Raw genomic sequence first — 20,737 nt, 5'->3', positions numbered from 1 at the left:
TCTCAGCGTGCAGGGAGCATGTTGTCTGCTCGTTTCTCTGGAACATAAAACTATACAAACCTGCAAATACACCATGATTAATGCAGGGCACATGCAGCAACTTTGAGAGCGGCGATCACGTGCCTGAACAACATGACACTGAAGCCCTCCTCTGCTTATCTGCCTGCTGACAGACGTGGCCTCCTCCCTCCTCTACACAGTACAAGGCATAATGACTAACAGCTGGGGTGGCTGACTACTTCCAAACCCCGAATGGAAACGGAGATGTACCGGTGCTGTGTTATTATCTCCTCTGCTCATGAAGTGAGCCTGGGTACCTGACCACCCACTCACCCTCAGTGAGTCACTCACACTTTTCTCCCCACACACACACACCGGCCTGCTCTGCTACCTTATAGGATTATGTGACTCATTGGTGCACCACTTAAAAACACCTGTGTGTCCACAGAATAAAAAATACTTGAAAATAAAATGTCTTTTTACTCTTGGTCTGAAATTGAAATGGTAATAATTTAATGAAGCTTTCTGCATATATTACTGCTTATGTAGGGTTTAGATGAGATTAAAGCGGTACTTTACTTAACCAGGAGATTTCCTGTCTGAGGTCACTGCCGGTGACAACAATAAAACAATACTGCAAGGAAGTGGTCATCTGCAACGTCAAACTAACTCTAATTTCTAAAAGACTTGCTAACATGCATGTTGCTGCAAATATAGGTGAAGGGCGAGGCACACTGAAATAAGAGGAAGTGCGACAGAGAAGAGGACCTAAAACTTCCCTAGTCAAAACAAAGCTGAGTTGAGAAGTTGCTGAACCTAGGGAGTGGATATTGTTTGTTTCAAGAGTTTCAAAAATGAGATTATGACTTTAGCAAATCCAGTATGTGCAGTTGCAGCAGGCGCCAGTTGGAATTAAGGCATTTAGGCAAAGTTTCACATGGAAGTTACCTGAATTTGAACCCACTGACCCATCAGTGCACAATCATCATTGATATTCAGTTTCTCTTCTGTAAACCCATCGTGTTTGAAGACAGCACACAGAGACACAGACATGACAAATGTGTGATAATCATGGCTACTCGTTTTTACTTCTCAAAGTTAGCAGTCAGTTAAATGTATATTATCAAAAAAGGCCCAACTTTTTCCACTTCTCCTCAATCTCCAGGTAACATACAAAAAAGACAAATCAGGACATTATAAAGCTGCACATTTTGTACCAGATACAATAATAAAATACGCAATGCTACATTAAGTGGTTAAAAATACAAAGGGGAAAAAGTATATTGATTTTTTAAAAACATCTTTAAAGAATATACAATGTTATTTTTTTTCTTAACTAGCCAAGAATTTTAGTAGAAAGTGCATTCTATATAACAAAGAAAGGAGGAGGAGAATCGTTCGTCAAACTGAAGACGTAGCAGGACGTGACAGAGAGGCTCCATGAACAGACGTAAAAGTAGAATGTATTTCAGGTGTAGCTCGGAGGGGCTAGTGTAAAGTTGCCAAAGCAGGATGACCATTGCTTTTACTTTGAGTGAATGTCCATACTGGAGTAAAATGTTTTTTTTTTTTGTGTGTTTTTTAAATAAGAAATTGAATGTAAGCGCATACTAAAAGTATTGTCCTGTGTTTGCGATGGTCCCTTCCGCACTAACCGACTCCACCCGAGGATTCTCCTCCTTTCCTTGCCTAAAAACATCCACTCGAAGTAATCACCTCCACCCTTTCCCATGCAGCCACAACTGCACTCTTTTCCACAATGCATTGTCAGTCCCTCCCTTCCCTGCGCCTCACCCACGCAGCAGTAAAGTGCAGAGAATACACACTAATGAAAAGGCTCCAAAAAAAAAATAAGACAAAAGATTCATACTGCAAAAATGCTGAAGCACTGCAGTGAAACCAAGAGGGAAAGGATGATAAGCAATTAATGCAGCGGTATTAAGACCCACAGAAATGGCAGGATAATTGCAGGTCTCAAAAAAAAAAAAAAGAAAAAAAAAAAAGGGACATCCTAAACTACTGAGCTTAACCACTTCATGCTGAATTCTGTTAGAGTGGCAGAAAGATGTTGAATTCACTGCTATTGTCCATCTCACGTATCCCCAAATACGAATACATTGGGGCACACAGTGTAAAAGCAGCTTTTGGTACGGGAGCACTGGGGACAACCAGACTGGTTGAGAATAACACATGCATACCTAAGCACTCGCTCTCCGCAATCTTCCTCCTCAACATACCACCAGGCCGGGTGCAAACAAGCAACCTAAATACTCGCCAACCAGCTTCTATTTAACAAATAACATTCACACCATTGGCTGTTACATTGATAAATGTAATTTCTTGCACTGACTTGTTCACATGTATGCTTATCTATACAAGAATTCCAAGTATTTAAGGTTGTACAACCACTGCCTTTTATCCTGACGTTTCCTATCATGTGCTAACGACAGTATATCTACACTACAGAACCCTCCATAAGATCAAAACTGAGAAAATTATCAGAGAACATTAAAAAAAATAAAAATACACAAATGACTCATCAGCCATCATTCTGCGTAGGCAACATTCAACAGGTTTCGACACCTTTGCCTGTGTGGCTCAAAGAATGTCAGTATGATGAAAAGTGAAAAATAAACCTTTACATTACAACTCCCTACACCAAACCGTGGAAAACAGGCTGAGAGGAATATGCATAATTGTCTGTTAAGACCGATGATGAGAAAGGTCCCAGTTGTGTATACTGTGTGTGTGTGTGTGTGTCCAACGACCTTTAACATGGTAACCCGTATCATTTCGTCAGCAGCGAAGGGAGGTGGGGTAGATCCTGATGGGGCCGCATGTCTGGCCCCTCACAGTGGCAGTATTTGACAGTCATCTGTTATCTAAAAGCATCTGTTGACCAGCAGTACTGAAGACTGAGGTTGCACTGATCACAGTAAGTAAATCAGTGGCCATGTGGCCTCATGTCTTTTGCGTGTGCTTGAGTAAGTGTGAGGCTGCGTGTGCCGAGAGCAAGTTCTGCATAAACTGAGTTTCTTGTTCACAAAATAGTTCAAACCTCAAATCCGTTGAAGAAAAGCCAGGCTGGCAAGACATGACCTATATCACACGATACATGACTATGTGTAATATTACACTTCTGAAAATCAAATGGAAAGAGAAAAATTAAGAAATATTTCATGTACTGGAATGGAAAGCACCATTTATCCATAATATGAATCTTAGACTATGTCAAGATTCAACCGAGCATTTACAAAACATTTTTTTCAATGTCCTTTACAAACACACCCCCCCCCCCCCCTTACTGCATCTCGCACGACTTCAGTGGCCCAAGGACAGAAAGCCTCAGCCTCCGACTTAGGGCAGAGAAGGACTCAGGTAGAACCAGTTACAACATTCATTTAACATGTATGTGATGCCCGAGCCTCTGCAGTACAACTCGGAGGACAGGTTGAGTATTGCTGTGGGGCAGACCTGCACAGAAAGCCAATGTGCAACCATAAGTCATTAACATTAAGATGAGAGCTCAATGACACTGATTCTTGAAGACTTAAGAAGCCCAGGTAATTAATATGTTGACTTCCATCAGCAGCTTATGTTGAACGGGAGATACTTTACACTCATCAATGTACAAGTAGAGAACTCGTACAGGAATCGTTAGATTTCCTTAGAAAATGTTCCAAGAAAAAAAAAGGTTGTAAAATCGTATCAGTTGACCAGGGTTTTTAAGTAGGGGTCATACTTATATAATGCGTGAACTGAGGATGTATAAGTCTGGATCTTTCACGTGTGTATGTTTAGCTTAACTTATTTAACTCTTTTTGAGAGGAATACCCTTAAATTAGGAGCCTTGCATCAGAGGGGCTGAGGCAGGACTATGAAACAAGAGAAACAACGCGCGGTTTGGTGTGGCCCCGCAGTGCCGGAGCACAGTTCAGTGGTGCTGTGGGGCCCCAGGACCCTTGTCTGGATGAGCCATGTGGTGCAGGTAGCTGCTGTCTTCATGCCCACAGTGGTTTAGGGGCTCACTCTTGAATAGGGCAGGGGGTGGGGGAAGGTGAGAGACTGGGGGCACGGCCAGGTGGTGGTGGGGGTGAGGTGGGGCGTGTTGGGGTGTGTTTGAGAGATGTTGCTGGGTTGTTGGGGGGTGATGGTGAGAAGGGGTTGAGTGAAGCTGCACATGGGAGAATGTGTGTCCCACAGGGCCTCGCAGAGGCATGGGCCCTCCCGTCGGGCTGAGGCCCAGCGGAGCTGAGGGGGTAGCCGAGCTGGCAGCTGATGGGCCAGGGCCAGGGCCAGGGCCAGGGCCAGGGCCAGGGCCAGAGGTGGAGGAAGAGGAGGAGAAGGTGTTGGTGAAGATGCGGACAGGCAAGGGTGGGCCGCTGGTCTGCAGAACCACAGGGCTGGTGACCCGGAAACACTTCTCTTTGTGTGCTTTTAGCATGTTGGAGAAGCGGAAGCGCTGGCCGCACACCTCGCAGGGATAGGGCTTCTCCCCTGTGTGGGTGCGGCGGTGACGCTTCATGTTGGGTCGACTGGTGAAGCTCTTTCCACAGATCTCACAAATGAAAGGCTTCTCTCCTACACAGATTCAGAATATAAGAGACCAGTGAGTGAGGGAGACAGACACTGTATCAGTTAACAAAAAAAGACAGTGGCTATACAGAGAAAATAATATGATGCATGGGAGTCAGATCCTTTGTTGTCAAATCTGATGCTTTCAAAATTTGAGATAATCAACTGATTAAAGCTCTCAGAATGACAAAGTAAACTTTTTTCATTTATGAAACATTTCTCTCGATAGTGAGTAACAGTTCTCTTTTAAAAATGCAAATCAGTCGCCATCTTGAATAGAGGGTCTTTGCTGTCAACCCACCCACTCCACAGGAAGCTATTACCATTCACACTTTGAGAAGAGGAGATGTGAAAGTGAACAACAGGAGCCTGGGTGGAATGCCGCTCTCATTAACCTCCCTCGATGGAGCCACTGAATGTGCCTGCTACCACCCACACAGCCATCTATTAACAGGCTGCTGAGGGGCTCTTTAAGTGCCTTATTCTGCCATGTTATGTGTGAAGCTCCTCCAAACCAACTGAATATCAAAAGGTGACAGCTAATGTGCTAAAGTCTTAAGTAAATGTTAACTTACACGCACTTCGAAGAATTCGTGGAAAACTCTGTCTGCAGTGAACCAAACTTTGGGTGTCTAACATGTGTGCAGCCTATTACAGGGCATGACTGGGTGTGCCTCCTCCTGCTGGAGACTAAATTGGTTTCTAGCGGCAGGGAGAGGAGAGGGTAGTGTAATTACACATCACAAATAGAACAGCGAGGGCCAATTGAGAGCGGTGTGTCCACCCACGACAGGCACGGCTTGAGAAAACCAGTGAAGGACGTACAGGCTGCGCTGCTCAGTTCGGTCTTAGAAATAGCAATGCAGCAGGGGCAGAAAATCTGAGGGATCTAAAACACCATGTGTCTGGGTAGTCATTATAAGCCGCATTATACTGTGTACAAGGCCGTTCTTTGATGTGAAATATCCCTCTCATTACATAAACTGGGCAAAGTCCCTTTGCTCTCACCACTATAATGTTCATCTTGGCTACATCTCATGTTTTTCCTTTTTTAGGGAGTGCATGGAGACAAGCTGGCTGACTGACGATCTCCTGAACATAGTTGTTTGTTTTCATTGCTCAACATTACAGAACTGCAGAATATCTAAAAAAAAAAACTCATCATACTGAACTCATCCTTAATATTTTGTATTCATGTCCTTGTCTCTATTGGGAAAACTATGATAATAAAGCAACAAAGACTGATTTAAATTTACAAAATGACTGCTTTGCATGAAGCACAGTCATTTTCTTGTTCATTGTAATTTCCTGTTGCAGTACTGCATGATATTTAAATAGAAAGGAGATTAGCAAAGATTGAAGGGAAGACTAAAAATGCCAGAGAGGCGGGACGCACATCTACAATATGGCATTTTTCAGATTTTAGCTAGTTCACAAGCAAACTTTTTTAAAACCTTCTTGTAAATGTTTCATGTTCCCTCATTTTCTGTAAAGCTACCGCCTTTTATAATGGCTGGAAAGACGGCTGCATATTTTAAATGTCAACAATGTAAAAATACATTACTTTTCCCAAGTATGAATATTGAAACTAGTCATCACCAGTCTGAAGTATTCCTGTATACAAGTTGTATAAGCCTTACTGGAGACTCCACCCTGATAGTTGTTTCCAAAGGCCCAGGATCTATCTCAGGAACAGGAACATTTTATTATCTTATAGCCTAAACATAGGATTTTCATGACATTAGATTGGTAAGGTTCCTATGTTCCGGCAAAGGTTACCAGTTTGTAGAGAAGCTTCTGTATTCATAACAGACTTTAAAAGTGTAAACTAGGATTCTGAAAACATTTTTTGATCAAAAACAGATGTGACAAAAGGCCAAAGAAACCTTACAACCCTTGTCTTTTCTCACCTGTGTGTGTTTTCATGTGCTCATCAAAATACTGTTTCATGTTAAAGTCCTTGCCACACCACTGGCACATGAACTGCTTGTGTCCGATGTGAATGCTCATGTGGGAGCGCAGCTGGTACTTGTACTGGAACCGCTCGTCACAGTTCTACAACAGAGACAGCAGAGGCATTCAGATAAAACGCACACACCAGGTCAGTGCACAAGGATGAACACAAAAACACACAAACATACCTGCAGTCACACAACATTGAAAACTGGAATGGGCTGCTGATTTTTGACATACTCATCTTACGTTAAAAGATCCATTTTATTTTAGATTATAGAACAAGATGGTGACTATCCCTTATTCTTATATAATCTATTTAGAATTGTGTGTACACTGCTGTCATGTGACTACTGTGCATGGCATACTTTATATGCAAAAGAGAAACCAGGCAGAAGGGGCAAGTTAGGTTAGGGCAGTAAAGAGCGAAACAACTTGGTCGTAACCATTTTGCATATGAGGGAGTCCACCAGGATGCCGGAGTCGTTTTCAGACATGACCTCCGGGTAAAATCTGGAGACTTGGCAACAGGGTTTAACCGTAGCTTGCCTTTCACACATGCACAACGCACCGGAAGATTCTCTGCATTATTCAATCAAGAGGTGGAGCAACTGGGTGCAGAAGACAGAGGCAGGAAGTGACGTATTAACTCTGCTTCGTTGATCACAAGATCATGCTTAGAGCACCTCGACACAGTCGTCACTTCTTATCACCACAAATTCGATGTCTTCTACGTGTCACTGCTTTTTGGATTTTTTCATCAACCCCCCCCCCCCCCCCCACCCACTCCCACTCGCTTGTGGTGAATCCAGCGGGGTTCCCCTGCACACATCGACTTCTCCTGGATTTCTACGGACTTAATACTAGGAGGTCAGGAGGATAAAGTCTGTAGAAACTATGGAGCGTCTCACTCAGACATTTGCTTTGACACATGCACCTCCTCCGGAGTTATCACAGAGGCTCTATGGAGTCCAGTGAATGTCTGGAAGCAGCTTTGTATACATAAGAAATGAGGTTACTGCACCAAGCCAACAATACCAAGAATGTTTGTGTGAATGTGACCAGGCTGTATATTTGACTTATGAGGCTTTCTTGGTCATGTCTATTCCTGAAGTGAGACTTTAACAACCTGAATGACACAACCTGACTAAATAAATGTTGTGGAAAAAGAATCTAGCAGCTTCCATATGGCAGTACAGTGTAAGACCACTAAGGAGAATGGCCTATACATGAAACGCACATTTAATAAGCATGTAATTACATGTTAGAGAGTAGAAAGACAACTCCACCCAAACACACATGCTCCCTGTGTGCTGTCCATTTAAGCGGTTGGACATTAAAAGGCCTTGGGTGGGAGTAAAGCAGCCCATCTGTCAGCCCTTGAACTAATGAGTCTCGACTGGGTTATGATTATCAACTGCTGCCAACTCTGGACTCTCAAGCAGAAATAGCTCACAAATCCCTAACCACAATGTGACAAAATGTATCTTTATATGCTTACATGGACAGTAATATTTAAACATTAACCTGATTAAGACAATAGTGTGAATAAAGTCATAAGATATGAACTGCAGGACAATGGGGTGCAGACTTTGTCAAATATGAAGAATGCAGCAGGAGATTCTCTGGATCAGAAATTCTCCAGATTATATAGATGAGGGGTGACGTCTGGGTAGAGCATGCAGGAGGCAGGACACAATGTATTCTGCTGTGAAGATCATATGTTTTTGTTTATAGCACATGACCCTGCGTCTGTCCTTATCACCTTAAAGCTCTCGAATCTCGTTGTCTTTCCAAGTTCTTCGTCTGCATCTTTTACATGTACGGCAACTCTTTTTTTTATCCTAAGATATTTGTACTCTTTTAGCTTTCGTCTCTTTTGCGTCCATTGCGTGTTAGAAATGTCATCAGCGCTCCCACTTGCTTGCGGTGAATTCTGCAGACAATATCCTGCTATAAAAAAAACTTGGAGATTGTCTGGAGTTCATTGAATGTTTGAAAGCATGTTAAGGTACTCTCATGTAAAGAGCATTTTCTGATGACCTTAACCCGAATGAGGTCAGATTCGGAAAAAAGCAATAATCAAATTAAAACATGCAGTATTCCCAACCTTACCCACATTATGTTGACATGTATACGTCTCAATCTCAATATAACGTCCAATTGGAGATTTCACAGCATTTTGTAACGTCGACAAACAGAAGTTACCAACTGCCAGAAGACACATGGCCTGGGTTCGAGTGTCAACAAGATGGAATAATAACGAGTTGAAGCTTTACCACTCAAGGGTATAGCAAAGGTATTACGCCCTGTAACATGTAAACATGAATATGAATGGAATATTATATTAGCAAGTCATGTAAACATCATAATCAAAATAATGCGTCATTCAGAATAAGGTAAATAGTTGGAGTATTGCTGTCTGTGTAAACATGGTCATTGAATGAGGTCTGTGAAAGCTTTAAAACACGGACATATTTTGTTCCAACATTCCTCTTATGTTCCAGGTAATGGTGAACTCTGTATACATGTGGTTTGCTAATATTTGACATGGTTTGACTTCAGCTTCTCTGTACAACTCAAATGTTCCAACAGTCCAGTGAAGGTTCAAAAATAAAAGAGGACGCTCTCCCTCGCTCATGAAGACTTCAACTGAAAATAGCGATTGTGTTGTTCATAAACCACAATCTGTTCAAACCAATGAGTGAAAACTTCTCTGATGCTTCTACTAAGGCAAACAAGGGCACATTCACCAAAACTGTGACCTTACTCCACTCAAGACAATCAGCCCTGAGAGCTCAATTCAGCTCAAAATAAATATGTTAGAAAAGGACAAGAAGAAAGACGATGAAATGCAAGTGTGTGTGTATTTATGACAAACATCACTCCACTATATCAACATTATATTCTGTTCACATATTTGTTCATGCTTGGTATGAGCAGTAAAGTAAAGAATACCTCAACAATGACGAGAAACATGTCAGAATTTACACAACTTAGAAAACCAGTGTATGGTTGGGAACTGCTGAGTCATATGGCATTGGTGTTATGTGAATGATAGTTAAAATATGACTTATAAAGACAGGGATGTTCTGTACTGTACTCATACTGAGCAGCCAAGTGTGAAACACTGTTAACACACAGAGGGACAATTTGCATAAAGCACAAAAAATCTCCCACATGCTGTTTTAGCCGCTTTGTCTCAAGCAACATCCACATGAATACATATTTGTTTAGTTTTCGAGCACTTAAAACAAAGCACATTGGAAATGCTGCCTGTCTCATTTTGGTTGAAAACTCTGGGGCTGTGTTTTAACTAGAATGGGCAGACAAGGAGATGTCTGGAAACAACGACACAGAACCCGTACACATGTGTAATTACCATGTGGTTTTTGTGATCCGATCACAAGTGGACAGCTATAAGTACATGTGTGAAAGCACTGAGATCGGATAGCGATCCGATCACGCCAGACCACTTTCGGAGGTGGTCTGGGCCACACGTGTCCACATTCCTTTAGCAGTGTGAACGCAAATCAAACCTGGGCCACATATGAGGGGACCTCCTACTTAGCCGAGGTCGTCTGACCCGCTGCAGTTTCACTATAAATCAAACGTATTTTTTTTCTCTTCTCGTTGAGGTTTTATTATGACACTGACCAGCACAAAATGATCGATACTTTCCTCTAATTGGTCAAATATTTCTTCACAGTGCAGCTGCAGGAGATTCATTCAGACTCTCCACCTCACTTTCGCTCGCTCATGCTCACACACACACACACACACACACACACACACACACACACACACACACACACACACACACACACACACACACACACACACACACACACACACACACACACACACACACACACACACACACACACACACACACACACACGACTTGAACAGAGATGACGTACATGTATGTTTGTATAGAGGGGGGAGCTGAGATCTGATCCCAAGACATGTGGGGCCACATATTAATGTCAGGTGTGAACGCACACACTCAGAGCTCTCCACTTGTGATCGGATCACAAAAAACACATTAATACCAGGTATGACAGAGTCACAGTCACCCGCAACCGCTTCCTGATTGTTTTTTATCAGTGTGACTCAACTACTCTCTGTAACAGTTCGACTACTCACAGTTCCACCCCTCCAAGAAAAGAAATCCCTCCTTTCACTTTTCACCGATGTTTTTAGTTCTAAGTATTATCTGCAACTAAGCAACCGAATGTAGAGTGGACAATTGGCTTTCTGTACACAACAGCAGGAGCAGTGCACATGACAGGAGTTTTCAGGTGTTCGTATGATGGAGCTAAAATGCTCACATATTTAAAATAAAACATGCAAGTATTGATGTAGCCTCAGAAATAAGTTTTTGCTCTCCTTGGGCCCTAACTTTAGTATTAACAGATAGTCAAATGAGAGCAAAGAACAGAAATCCAATGAAAAGTGGTCCCTCTGGATGCAGTGGTGTCACATTTTGGTGCCTGCTGTGAAATGATATCTAACTCTACTAGATTCCAGCCCAGTCCAGATTCCTGTGAATACAGGATATCACATCCAAACAGACACAATCTTACCTCACAACGGAAGGGTTTCTCTCCAGAATGCTGGAGAGAGTGAACTTTTAAGGACATGCTGCGTTTAAACGATTTCCCACATGTCTCACAGGTGAAGGGCATGTCCTTAGTGTGAGCTGAAGAAAGATAAGACAGAGGAAAACAACACAGAGATAACTGAATATCAGTTTTGGTCTGAACCTGAACACAGATAAAGAAATTGTTTTTGACAATCCTATCAAAATAATCAATAATATAAAACATGTTGTTGTAGTTCATGTCATGCTGAACTGTGGGATGTGTTTGGGCCATTAAGGTTTGAATTGTGAAAAAAAAAAGGCTCCTACTTACCAACCATGTGCTTACGGACATGAGCCATAGTGTAGAACTTCTTCTCACAGATTTCACATGAGAACTTCTTCTCTGCATAACCATGGACAATCTTAATGTGCTCATGCAGTGACCACAGCTTCTTAAAAGACTTGTTGCAGGAGACGCACTAAAAGTAAAACACATAAAAATACAAAAAAAAGCTTATTGTTGCTGATTAGTATCATGAGCAACACAACCTGAGGGCCATTAGCTGGTTCCCATTTGCTTTAATTGTTTCCTTATAGTCCAGCTCCCTCTGCTGGGTTAAAGTCAGTATGGATTTAATTTGCTGAAACTCCTCTGGGTATCTGCTGATCACAGTCAATAAACCAACAGGGGAAAAGAAACAAGGAGAAATAAGTGGACTTTGTCAATGCCAGTTCCTTGATATAATTCCTGGTTAAATTATATCAGGATTTATACATTGTTTACCAAATTTAATTTAAGACTTTAAGATTTTAATACCTCATAAAATGCACTGTAATACTTTTTGTCCCGCAGTCAAAGGGAAAGCTAGCAGGGACAATCAAACCTTAACTATTAATTAAATATATATCTTGTAATGACATTAATTCATTTGCATTTTTGTAGAGTTTGCAAGACAGAGAATTAAGATTGAAACTCCACAAAAAAGATTGAAAACCTTCCACCACACTTGTAGTTTAAAGCTGTAAATTATCTTGTGACAGCCCACAACCACATAAAATGATTAGAAAAGAAAAATGTTCAAGAGCTTTGTAAATTTAATTGAATTTTTAACGTTGTCTGAGGTTTTATGGGGGAAAATGTCTTCATTTTATGACCTCAAGATCTGCAGATGCTTTACTGCCATGCTTATGAGGTATTAATTCACATAAGTGGGGACATTGTCATGTTTTGTTTTTTGAAACTGAATGACAGTGGATGCTATTTGAGATTGCTCAAAAGACACAGGCTTGAATGTCAAAGTAAACAATAAAGGTTTATAAAACTGATGCAGAAATATTCACTTCCTTTCAAATTTAAACTCAGGTTAGGCACCCTTGGAAGCAAATACAGATATAAACTTAGTAGATCAATCCGTATCTTTTATTTTTTCTCTAAATGTTCTCTTTGTTTCTTTATGCTTGGGGTTGCCAACTTTCAGGAAAATAAATCCAGTTGTGAAGGCAGTTATCTCACAGTCTGCAGGGCCTACAGCAGAGAGGCAGCTGTGCAAAAAATCACGCTGTGATTACACCACAAATATGCAAAAACAATAAAGCAGTTCATATGATGGACAAAAAGTTAAATTGGGTGTCTTCAGATAAAATAGAACTATTGCAGCATCTCCCACGTGCCTTCTTGCAAACACTGGCCAACATATCATGTGATTTTTTTTTGCCAGTCTCTTTTCTTTCCTACTTCCATTAAGCACCACATAAACAGTTGTGTGCACATCGTCTTCCATCTAAGCCATGAACATGATATTTGTGATTATCTTTATCATCATTTTGAATAATATGCAAACCAATTAATTGACAGACCTTCAAGATTCACTCTAAACAGCGATCCAATGCAAACAATCTCCGTTCAACGTATTATGTGAATTCTAAAAGACACTTGATGCCACCAGTTTTTAATTGTTTTTTGTGTCATCAGAGTGGAACAGATATTTAATGCGTTATACAGTATTGGCACTTAATTGAAAAGAATTTGAATTCTTTTCTTGTTCATTAGCATTTAAATTTATTACACCCACTACGATACGTTCTTATTGATAAAACCTGATATATGAGGAGATGACAACTTTTTATGGTCTGAATTATAGATTTAAAAGTCAGTGTGTCAATAAAATGCATTTGATTTGTTAAAAAAAGTGACTTGAGCTTAAATGCACATGGATAGGTAAGCCTGATCTTTTCAAAGAACTCTTTCCAAATAATGAAAGAAATTAATATTATGAGAAATCAGTTTTCATTTGTTTGTTCCAACGAGACAGAATCAGGTTCTGCATCAATAAATGCCATTTTCACCTCCATGAAGCTCACCTAATTATTAGAAAACATTTATCATCAGAAATTATGTTTCAACTGGGTTAAACAACTGGGTTAAGATATACTTTCTTCATAAAGTAACTAAAGATGCAAATCATTCTAAGCAAAACAGGAGGGTAAAGTAAGCCATGCCAAACGCATTCCCCTTGGGTTTCAATATATCAAATCACCCTTTTCAGTTTTAGAGAACTGAAAACATATTGTTCTCACTTTGTTTAAATTACACATGTTGGCAGTTTCAAAGGGCGTGTGTGCCATGTCTGTACTTACAACCCCCAATATTAAAACAATTATGTTTTCAGATTTCCTGCTAATGCTTACTAAAGTATATTACCTCACATTTTTTACATTAAGAATGTGACTCTATGTGAGCAAAAACTAATGCTACTGCATAAAAACACACAACAAATCTACTATAAATATAATGAATGCCAAGGCAGGTGCTAAATGTATCAAATTCTATCTTGGTATTTAAATAACAAATATCTCACAGTATGGTAAATCATGGCAATACACTGCTCTCCCATTTAGAATAACATTTGCAGGGCTAATTGCAGAGATATGGTAGGAGACAGGAGATGTTTGCTTTACCTGGATGTTCTTCTCGCAGTCAGTCTGCTGATGTAAGGCCAGCTCACTCTCCAGGACAAACTTTTTGCCACACTTGTCACAAATCTGCATTCGCCTGTGCGTGACGTTCATGTGCTTCTCCAAGTACCAGCGCGTGTTGAACACACGAGGGCACTTTTCACACGCCAGCATCTCCTTCTCCTCCACCTCTGCTTTCCCTCCGGTTGTTGTGGTTGTGGAACCTGCAGACGATGGGGCTGACCTGGCTGACCTGCGCATGCCCTTCGGAGGCTCCATGCGCTTCCGACGCCCCCTGGTGGTCATTCCACCAGTGGCGGTGCTCAGAGCTGTTCTGAGGCTTTTCCTCTGTGGCTTGCTGGGAGCTGCTGAGCTACTGGCACCCCGACGGGCCCTCTTTGACCTTGTTCTTCGGCTTTCTATCTCATCCTCCTCCTCGTCCTCCTCTTCTTCATCAGGGCTTTCCTCGTCCTCCTCCTCCTCGTCTTCCTCCTCCTCATCGTCGTCACTGCCAGCTCTCTCAGAGTTATCGGGTGTGGTTCCAGCTTTGTTGTCACCCTTGGAAACATGAAGAGTCTGGTTGTTCAAGTTAACCTCAACAATGATCTGCTCACGTTTAAAGCTCTCCTCTTCACCGTCCTCATCCTCCCCCTCTTCTTCCTCATCGTCGTCGTCATCTTCAGTGTCATCAGACGTGCCGTTGTTGCCAGCCTGCATCTCTGCCTCCTGCACTGCTCCTCCCTCTCTGAAATACTGCTGATGCTGCTGAGGGGTCACATGTTGTGTGGGCAACTGACCAATGTTCTGATCTCCCATGGATGACTTGGCCGCCATTTTATTGTCCACTAACACAGAATAAGGCTTGCCACCAACCTCCCTCTTGTACAGCTTGCCCGTCAGGTCCAGATCTGGGTTAGGGGAGTGAAAATAGGACTGGGACACTTGCGCCCTGCGTCCCTCCTCCTGTGACATCCCGCCAAGGCTAGGGACGGAAACCTCTTCCTTGAGGCTCTGGCAGGATTTCATGAAGAGGGATAGAAATTGGAAAAATTACTGCTATGGTGCCTTGTTAGACTAGCGTATTCTATAAGGAGAGGCAGGGGACGCCGCACCAATCCCCCACCTTCCTTCTGCTAAGGAGACAGGAAGGAGGGGATGAGGTGAGAGACAGTCAACCTGATTCAAAGAGAGCATCCATGCTGTCCAAGGTAGGGAACGCTGTTGGAAAGACATACAATCTGTTCCAAGTTTTGTTTTGTACGCTTAAAAAAAATCTGACAGAAAAATCAAAGCCTCAGTGTCTTTGATGCCAAACATTTGAAGTTAAATTCCTCTCCAGTTATGCGAGATGTAGACCAGGTCCAGATTCAGTGTCTGTGAAGACTGCAGCTCTGCTTGGTACCAGTGTCTTCAAATTGCAGAGCAGGTAAAGACAAGCTGAATGCCAGACATGGAACGGCTATAAGGACCTTTGTGTCTTGCTTGAAGAGCCATTTACAGTCCATTACCTGTGAGATGAGACAGAGAAGAAAAAGGGAGAAATACATATGAAATGGGGGAAGGTTCTTCTCCACTGTTGAGCATCTCTAGAGTGTGAGGTGAAACTAAAGCGATACTGTCAGGTTTTCGGCACTGAGCGCCACATTTGCCCACAAAGGTTTCAGTATTGTGTGTAGGAGTTGAAACCACAGCCTTCACAAATTACTGTGAGATTCAGCGTAATAAAAAAAAAGAAAGAAAGAGCAACCTAAATATTTCCCGACCACAAGTGAAACACTTCAATATATAATACAACAGAGATGGTTTGCTTTGTTAAGTGATCCACCATAAAACATTTTGTTAATTTAAGATCAGATTTACCATAGTGCTGGGCGATATGGCCTAAAATTATACTGCAATGAAATTGTTGGTGTCAGTATATTTTTGCTCTTTAGTGAAGGTAGTGGTTTTAAATTCTTCTTTATGAGCAAATCTGAGGCAGATCAATTATGCGTTATACCTCCTCACTGTGCTTACACAATGCATAAGCAAAATATCAATTTATATTAAACCTTTGTTATATTGCTAATGATGGAATTTATATTGCGACAAATAATGATATTGTCTTATCGCCCAGCCCTAATTTACAGCAATGGAAATGCAACTTAGTCCCACGCTGGTTAGAAAAGATTTCTAATATCTTACAGTAACAATTAGAGCAAAAACACCTGAAAAGCTTTTTAATTGTTCCATTTAATTAGAAATGGAAAATATGTAAGCACAGATTGAATTGCTGTAGATCATAATAATTAGTTGCTCCAGTCAAAAAAACCTTTTACTGTTGTCATGTTTCGTGTCTTTCCTGTTTAAAATCTGGAAAAACTATTTGAAGAACTTCCCGGAAAAACCAACCTACACCAATTTGATGGCAAAACACAGATAAAACACGACATCATCTTAGTTTTTAAACAATAAATGCTAAAGTGCCACCCCTCCCATTGACTGTTAACTGTTAGAGAGCATAGTGTAAACCACAGCTCCAGAGCCTGTATTGCAAACACAACCACAGGAAACTGTATATCAACCTTTCAATGATGCCTAAGCATTGCAAAATGTGGAACCTACAGTCATATCATCATGTTTATGCAGGTTGAAGATAAATGCAATGCTAACCAAAACCCTTAATGCAAATAAATATATTTCCTTGTGGAATCTTTGCTTTTATACTTGTTGGTTGGTTCTGGAGCTTTGCATACATCTGCTGGGGTGTCCCTGGCTGACAGTTGGGTGACCTCAAACAACCTTACACCCCGTTAAACATAATGAGTGTGCAACAGGACGGTTGGTTCAATAGAAAACCTCCCAAAGCCAGAAAAAAAACAAAACATTTCCTTTCTTGGAGACAGCAAACATTCTATTGTGTGTCTACAAACATCTTGTGTTTGACTTCTATTAACAACTGATGCTCCAATGTGTGCAAAGAAAATACAAATAGGCCAAGAGGAACTTTTATATTCAAACACAGCCCACCTGACCCATCAAGATTTCTTTGTTCCAGTAATTTATTTACAAGCATGATTTAGGGTTTGTGAGAGTGGAAGAAAGAACAACAGTGTGCCGGGGGGGGGGGGAAATCAACAATGACACGATGAGTGTAGAGCACTTGACACCTAAAATATATTGTTTTAATTTGTATTGTTTTACTTGTACAGTCCTTGCAATATCTTTAGAGTTCAGTTCAAACTCTAATTCACACTGAACATAAACTGCACCTGCTCACAAAAATATAAAATAAAACCAGAATAATTTCAAACCACAGACAGACTTTTGAAAGCTAAAAAGGAGACTTACACAGGTTTTAAGCGAACATTAATAAGACTGTCACAGAGACATTGTGTGTATCATAACATTCAATCAGGGCTTAAGTTTGAACTGATTTTCTTGGTCATCTCGTCATTTCATTACAATAGATTGTACCTGGTAGATAGAAAAGATGCCAAATTATGTTTGCATTTTTATTAAAGCCAAAACATACATAAATCTGTTCTACCAGTTTGAAACTCAAAGTGAAAGCTAGTTATGCAGAACTTTACTGTCAACGCTACAAGACACACCTGTCTTCCTGTGCACGCCGACGCTGATCCTTTCTGAGAATTGGACAGCAGCTCGAGAGAGAGAGCATTAAGACCACAGGGGGAGGGCCCGCTCTGCGCTACTAGAGCATCTGAACTCACATGGCTGTCTTAGACACAAAGCCTGATAGATTATCCTGCCTCTGGATGGCCGAGGAATATAAATTCCATGATAAACCACTGGCTGAACTTGACCTAAAATCCAACCAGCTGGTTCCATTCTCTATTATTTAATACAACAGCTAACTTTGAGAATGTAAATAATTTTACAATTACCAAATCAAACTAATTAAAAAGTGCTAAATTCACAACTGAAAATTGCAAACATGCAAATAAACAAAGGGTGTTTTGTTACCAATATTGAAAAAAATCCTTTGCCTCGCTTTCTGTTATCAATGAGTCATTTCAGAGATTCACTCATAATGCAACCCTTTGATGTGGGGAATCAAGTAGAGTGCAGATTTCTCAATATCACTGGTAATTAGTTGACACAATCACCTTGTCACATTGATCGGTAGAACTTTGCCCTGAATGTCTCCAAAGCATTAATGTTCAGCAAAACTTGCCCAAAAATACAAAAGTTTTATAAATAACAACCAATTCAAAGCCTTTCTTGACAATGCTTCAGCAACATTACGAGAAGCCGAACCTCATTTCATATAGCGTAAGCCACAAAGCCTCATATACCAAGAAGATTCGACTGTGGCTTAAGATCTGAATGACACAGGATGGAAAGCCTTTACAGCACTACATGGCACGAGTGTTCACAAGTGCTCGGGCTGAGCTGTGACAGTAAGGCAGATGAGACGAGTCTGAAGCAGCCAAATTGTGTCACGTTTGCTTCTTATTATGCAGCAGTGCTCCTTGAATCCACGCTCCCTCTAAAGTCTAGACTTTAATGAGCTTTCCCTTTTGCAGCTTGTAGCGGACCGTGTGAGGGTTCACATTCCTCACCCGGTCCCAACTCATAAGACCTAACCAGCTCACTGTGTGGTGCACTGCAGGGGTGCTCCGAGCCTCTGTAGGTATTTGGCCCTCAAACTCATAATCGGGTCATAGAGCAGTAACTAATGTTTTTGGTCTGAGGTATCTTAGAAGAGAGGCAGGATTATCATCTCCCACTCCATGTTTCTTTAGTCTCCTCACCACACACACACACACACACACACACACACACACACACAGAGATACTGTCATACATGACAGGAGACAGAGTCCACTGATGTTTACAACTGTGATCCCTCTATTCTGAAAGGGGGGGAAAGACAACATGGGAATATTCAACACGGATCTTTTGTTCAAAGTTCAGATTGTAGAACAATACTGAAATACAAACGTGAGGACTGGGTCAACAAAATCAGCTTCAAACGAGGTTACAGAGCGCGAAGGCGAACCCTAAACATAAATTTGGAAACTATAACGAGATGTGGTGCAGCAGCTATCATCTGTTTTTATAGTGCTCGCAAGACAGAAGCTACTATTTTCAGCTACAAGACCACAGCACAAGAGTTGCGGTGGGTATGAAGCAAAGACAGCGTTAAAACAAAAACACCGAACTGCAGAAACACTGTGCAGGCCCGGCCAACTTAGGCTACCTAGCTAGCTAGCAAGCAATATTCCATAGGTACTAACCTGCACACACATGACAAGCTAACTTGGCTACATTAGCTCAAGGTGCAGCCATTTGATATTTGAGGATAGGTTACTCGTCCTGGAAAACAAACGCACTACACTGCACATGCAACTAGAGCTGAACACTAGCATTCGCTGACATGCACGAGCTAACAGATACAAGACTTTCACTTAAACCCCAAACCGCCCTGATTGGGGCTAGTTAGCTTACAGCTAGCATAAGCTCGGATTTTTAGCATCTACGTTACACTGGATTTCGACACGGCACCTTGACGGGGTTGACAGTAGCTGGAGCGACGTGAAGGGCGAGGAAGAGCCGATGTCACGCTCGGTTATCACCGTGTCTTTCCTGTGGTGGAAGACGACACAAAACCCCGGAGCGGTGCAACGCTCCTGACAACTCAACTCGACACTGTCACAAAGTCACTGCTGGGAGCTCCGCTGGTTTCTCACCTCAGCTCCGGCCACCGGCTACCGGCGACCCCGTGTGCGCTTCCCCCGGCGGCTGCCACGCATGTCACCCCCGCGCTACGGGGGCTTGAAATGAAGTTGTGTAGCAACATATTTGTTGTCGGTTCGCTGCCTTACCTCCGCCGGGAGCGACCTCCCTCCTGCGCTCGTGCAATCACAGTTGCACAGATTCGGGTCTGCACGCGCACTTCTCTCGCTCCCTCCACATTCGCGGACGTGCATTTATGAAGCGCCGCTGGTTTGTTTAGTCCAAAATGCGCGAGGTTGTTGTTATTTGTTGTTGTTTGTTTGCGGGCTCAGCGGAGGAACCTGCGCCGGTGCGTCCTCAGCCCCGCTACGTGGCCCCGGCACAGCTCTCGCGCGTACCACCGCCGCCGCCGTCCCGCGCTCATCCCAGGCCGCGCGACAGAGTGTCTGGTTCTCCCGTTCAAAGCAGACAGGGCACGGCGGCGCGCGCTCCCGCTGGGTTTAAATCACTGATTGATTAAATAATAATGTGGAGACTCTGAGGACCATTTATCCTCTCATTAGAAAGTCCTGATGATGTACTTAGTTTAGTCTGTTTTACTACGAACTCTCACACTTTAATATTATCATTTTAATTTTGTTTTAAACTTTCTTATTTTTTTAATAATTCTTGACATTGGGCTCATAATGGGACTCTGAGGACAATGTATCCTCTCATTAGAAAGTCCTGATATTCTTAGTAATTTATTCTATTTTTACTATTAACTCTCACTGTTTAATATTATCATTGTAAGGTGTTTTTTTTTTACTTTATTATTTTTTCACAAATCTTGACATTGGGCTCATAGTAGGACTCTGATTACAATTTATCTTCTCATTAGAAAGTCCTGATATTGTTAGTAATTTAGTCTATTTTTTACTGTTAACTCTCACTATTTAATATTATAATTTTGTGTTTTTTATATTTATTATTTTTCACAATTCT

General features: G+C 41.7%; 1 protein-coding gene across 5 annotated transcripts; it reads right to left on the bottom strand.

The window, feature by feature from the left end:
* Window positions 1–1,063: 1,063 nt before the first annotated feature.
* Window positions 1,064–20,225, bottom strand: znf652 (zinc finger protein 652). Of its 5 annotated transcripts, XM_034594577.1 has the most exons (7): window positions 19,903–20,199; window positions 14,075–15,579; window positions 11,448–11,595; window positions 11,118–11,233; window positions 6,486–6,630; window positions 4,324–4,581; window positions 1,064–4,293 (listed from the first exon to the last, which is right to left on the bottom strand). In XM_034594577.1, the coding sequence occupies exons 2-7, from the start codon at window positions 15,095–15,097 to the stop codon at window positions 3,935–3,937; spliced, it is 2,049 nt and encodes a 682-aa protein (XP_034450468.1). In that variant the 5' UTR covers window positions 15,098–15,579; window positions 19,903–20,199; the 3' UTR covers window positions 1,064–3,934. The 5 variants fall into 5 exon arrangements, with proteins under 5 accessions (XP_034450468.1, XP_034450463.1, XP_034450465.1 ...); XM_034594572.1 differs by having other exon boundaries at window positions 1,064–4,581; window positions 19,903–20,225; XM_034594574.1 differs by lacking the exon at window positions 19,903–20,199 and adding an exon at window positions 19,768–19,900 and having other exon boundaries at window positions 1,064–4,581.
* Between the last annotated feature and the right edge of the window lie 512 nt (window positions 20,226–20,737).

The sequence above is a fragment of the Hippoglossus hippoglossus genome, chromosome 8 (genome assembly GCF_009819705.1).
Source record: "Hippoglossus hippoglossus isolate fHipHip1 chromosome 8, fHipHip1.pri, whole genome shotgun sequence".
Classification (NCBI taxonomy): domain Eukaryota; kingdom Metazoa; phylum Chordata; class Actinopteri; order Pleuronectiformes; family Pleuronectidae; genus Hippoglossus; species Hippoglossus hippoglossus.
The sequence above is the reverse complement of the archived record's forward strand: the minus strand, read 5'-3'. Positions and strand labels throughout refer to the sequence as shown.

Coding starts and splice junctions, on each gene's coding strand:
- znf652 (XM_034594572.1), bottom strand. CDS start 15,097: ATGAAATCCTGCCAGAGCCTCAAGGAAGAGGTTTCCGTCCCTAGCCTT. Junction 11,234..11,447: donor TGTCCGTAAGCACATGGTTG/GTAAGTAGGAGC, acceptor ATCTTTCTTCAG/CTCACACTAAGGACATGCCC. Junction 4,582..6,485: donor GCACATGAAAACACACACAG/GTGAGAAAAGAC, acceptor GAATCTGTGTAG/GAGAGAAGCCTTTCATTTGT.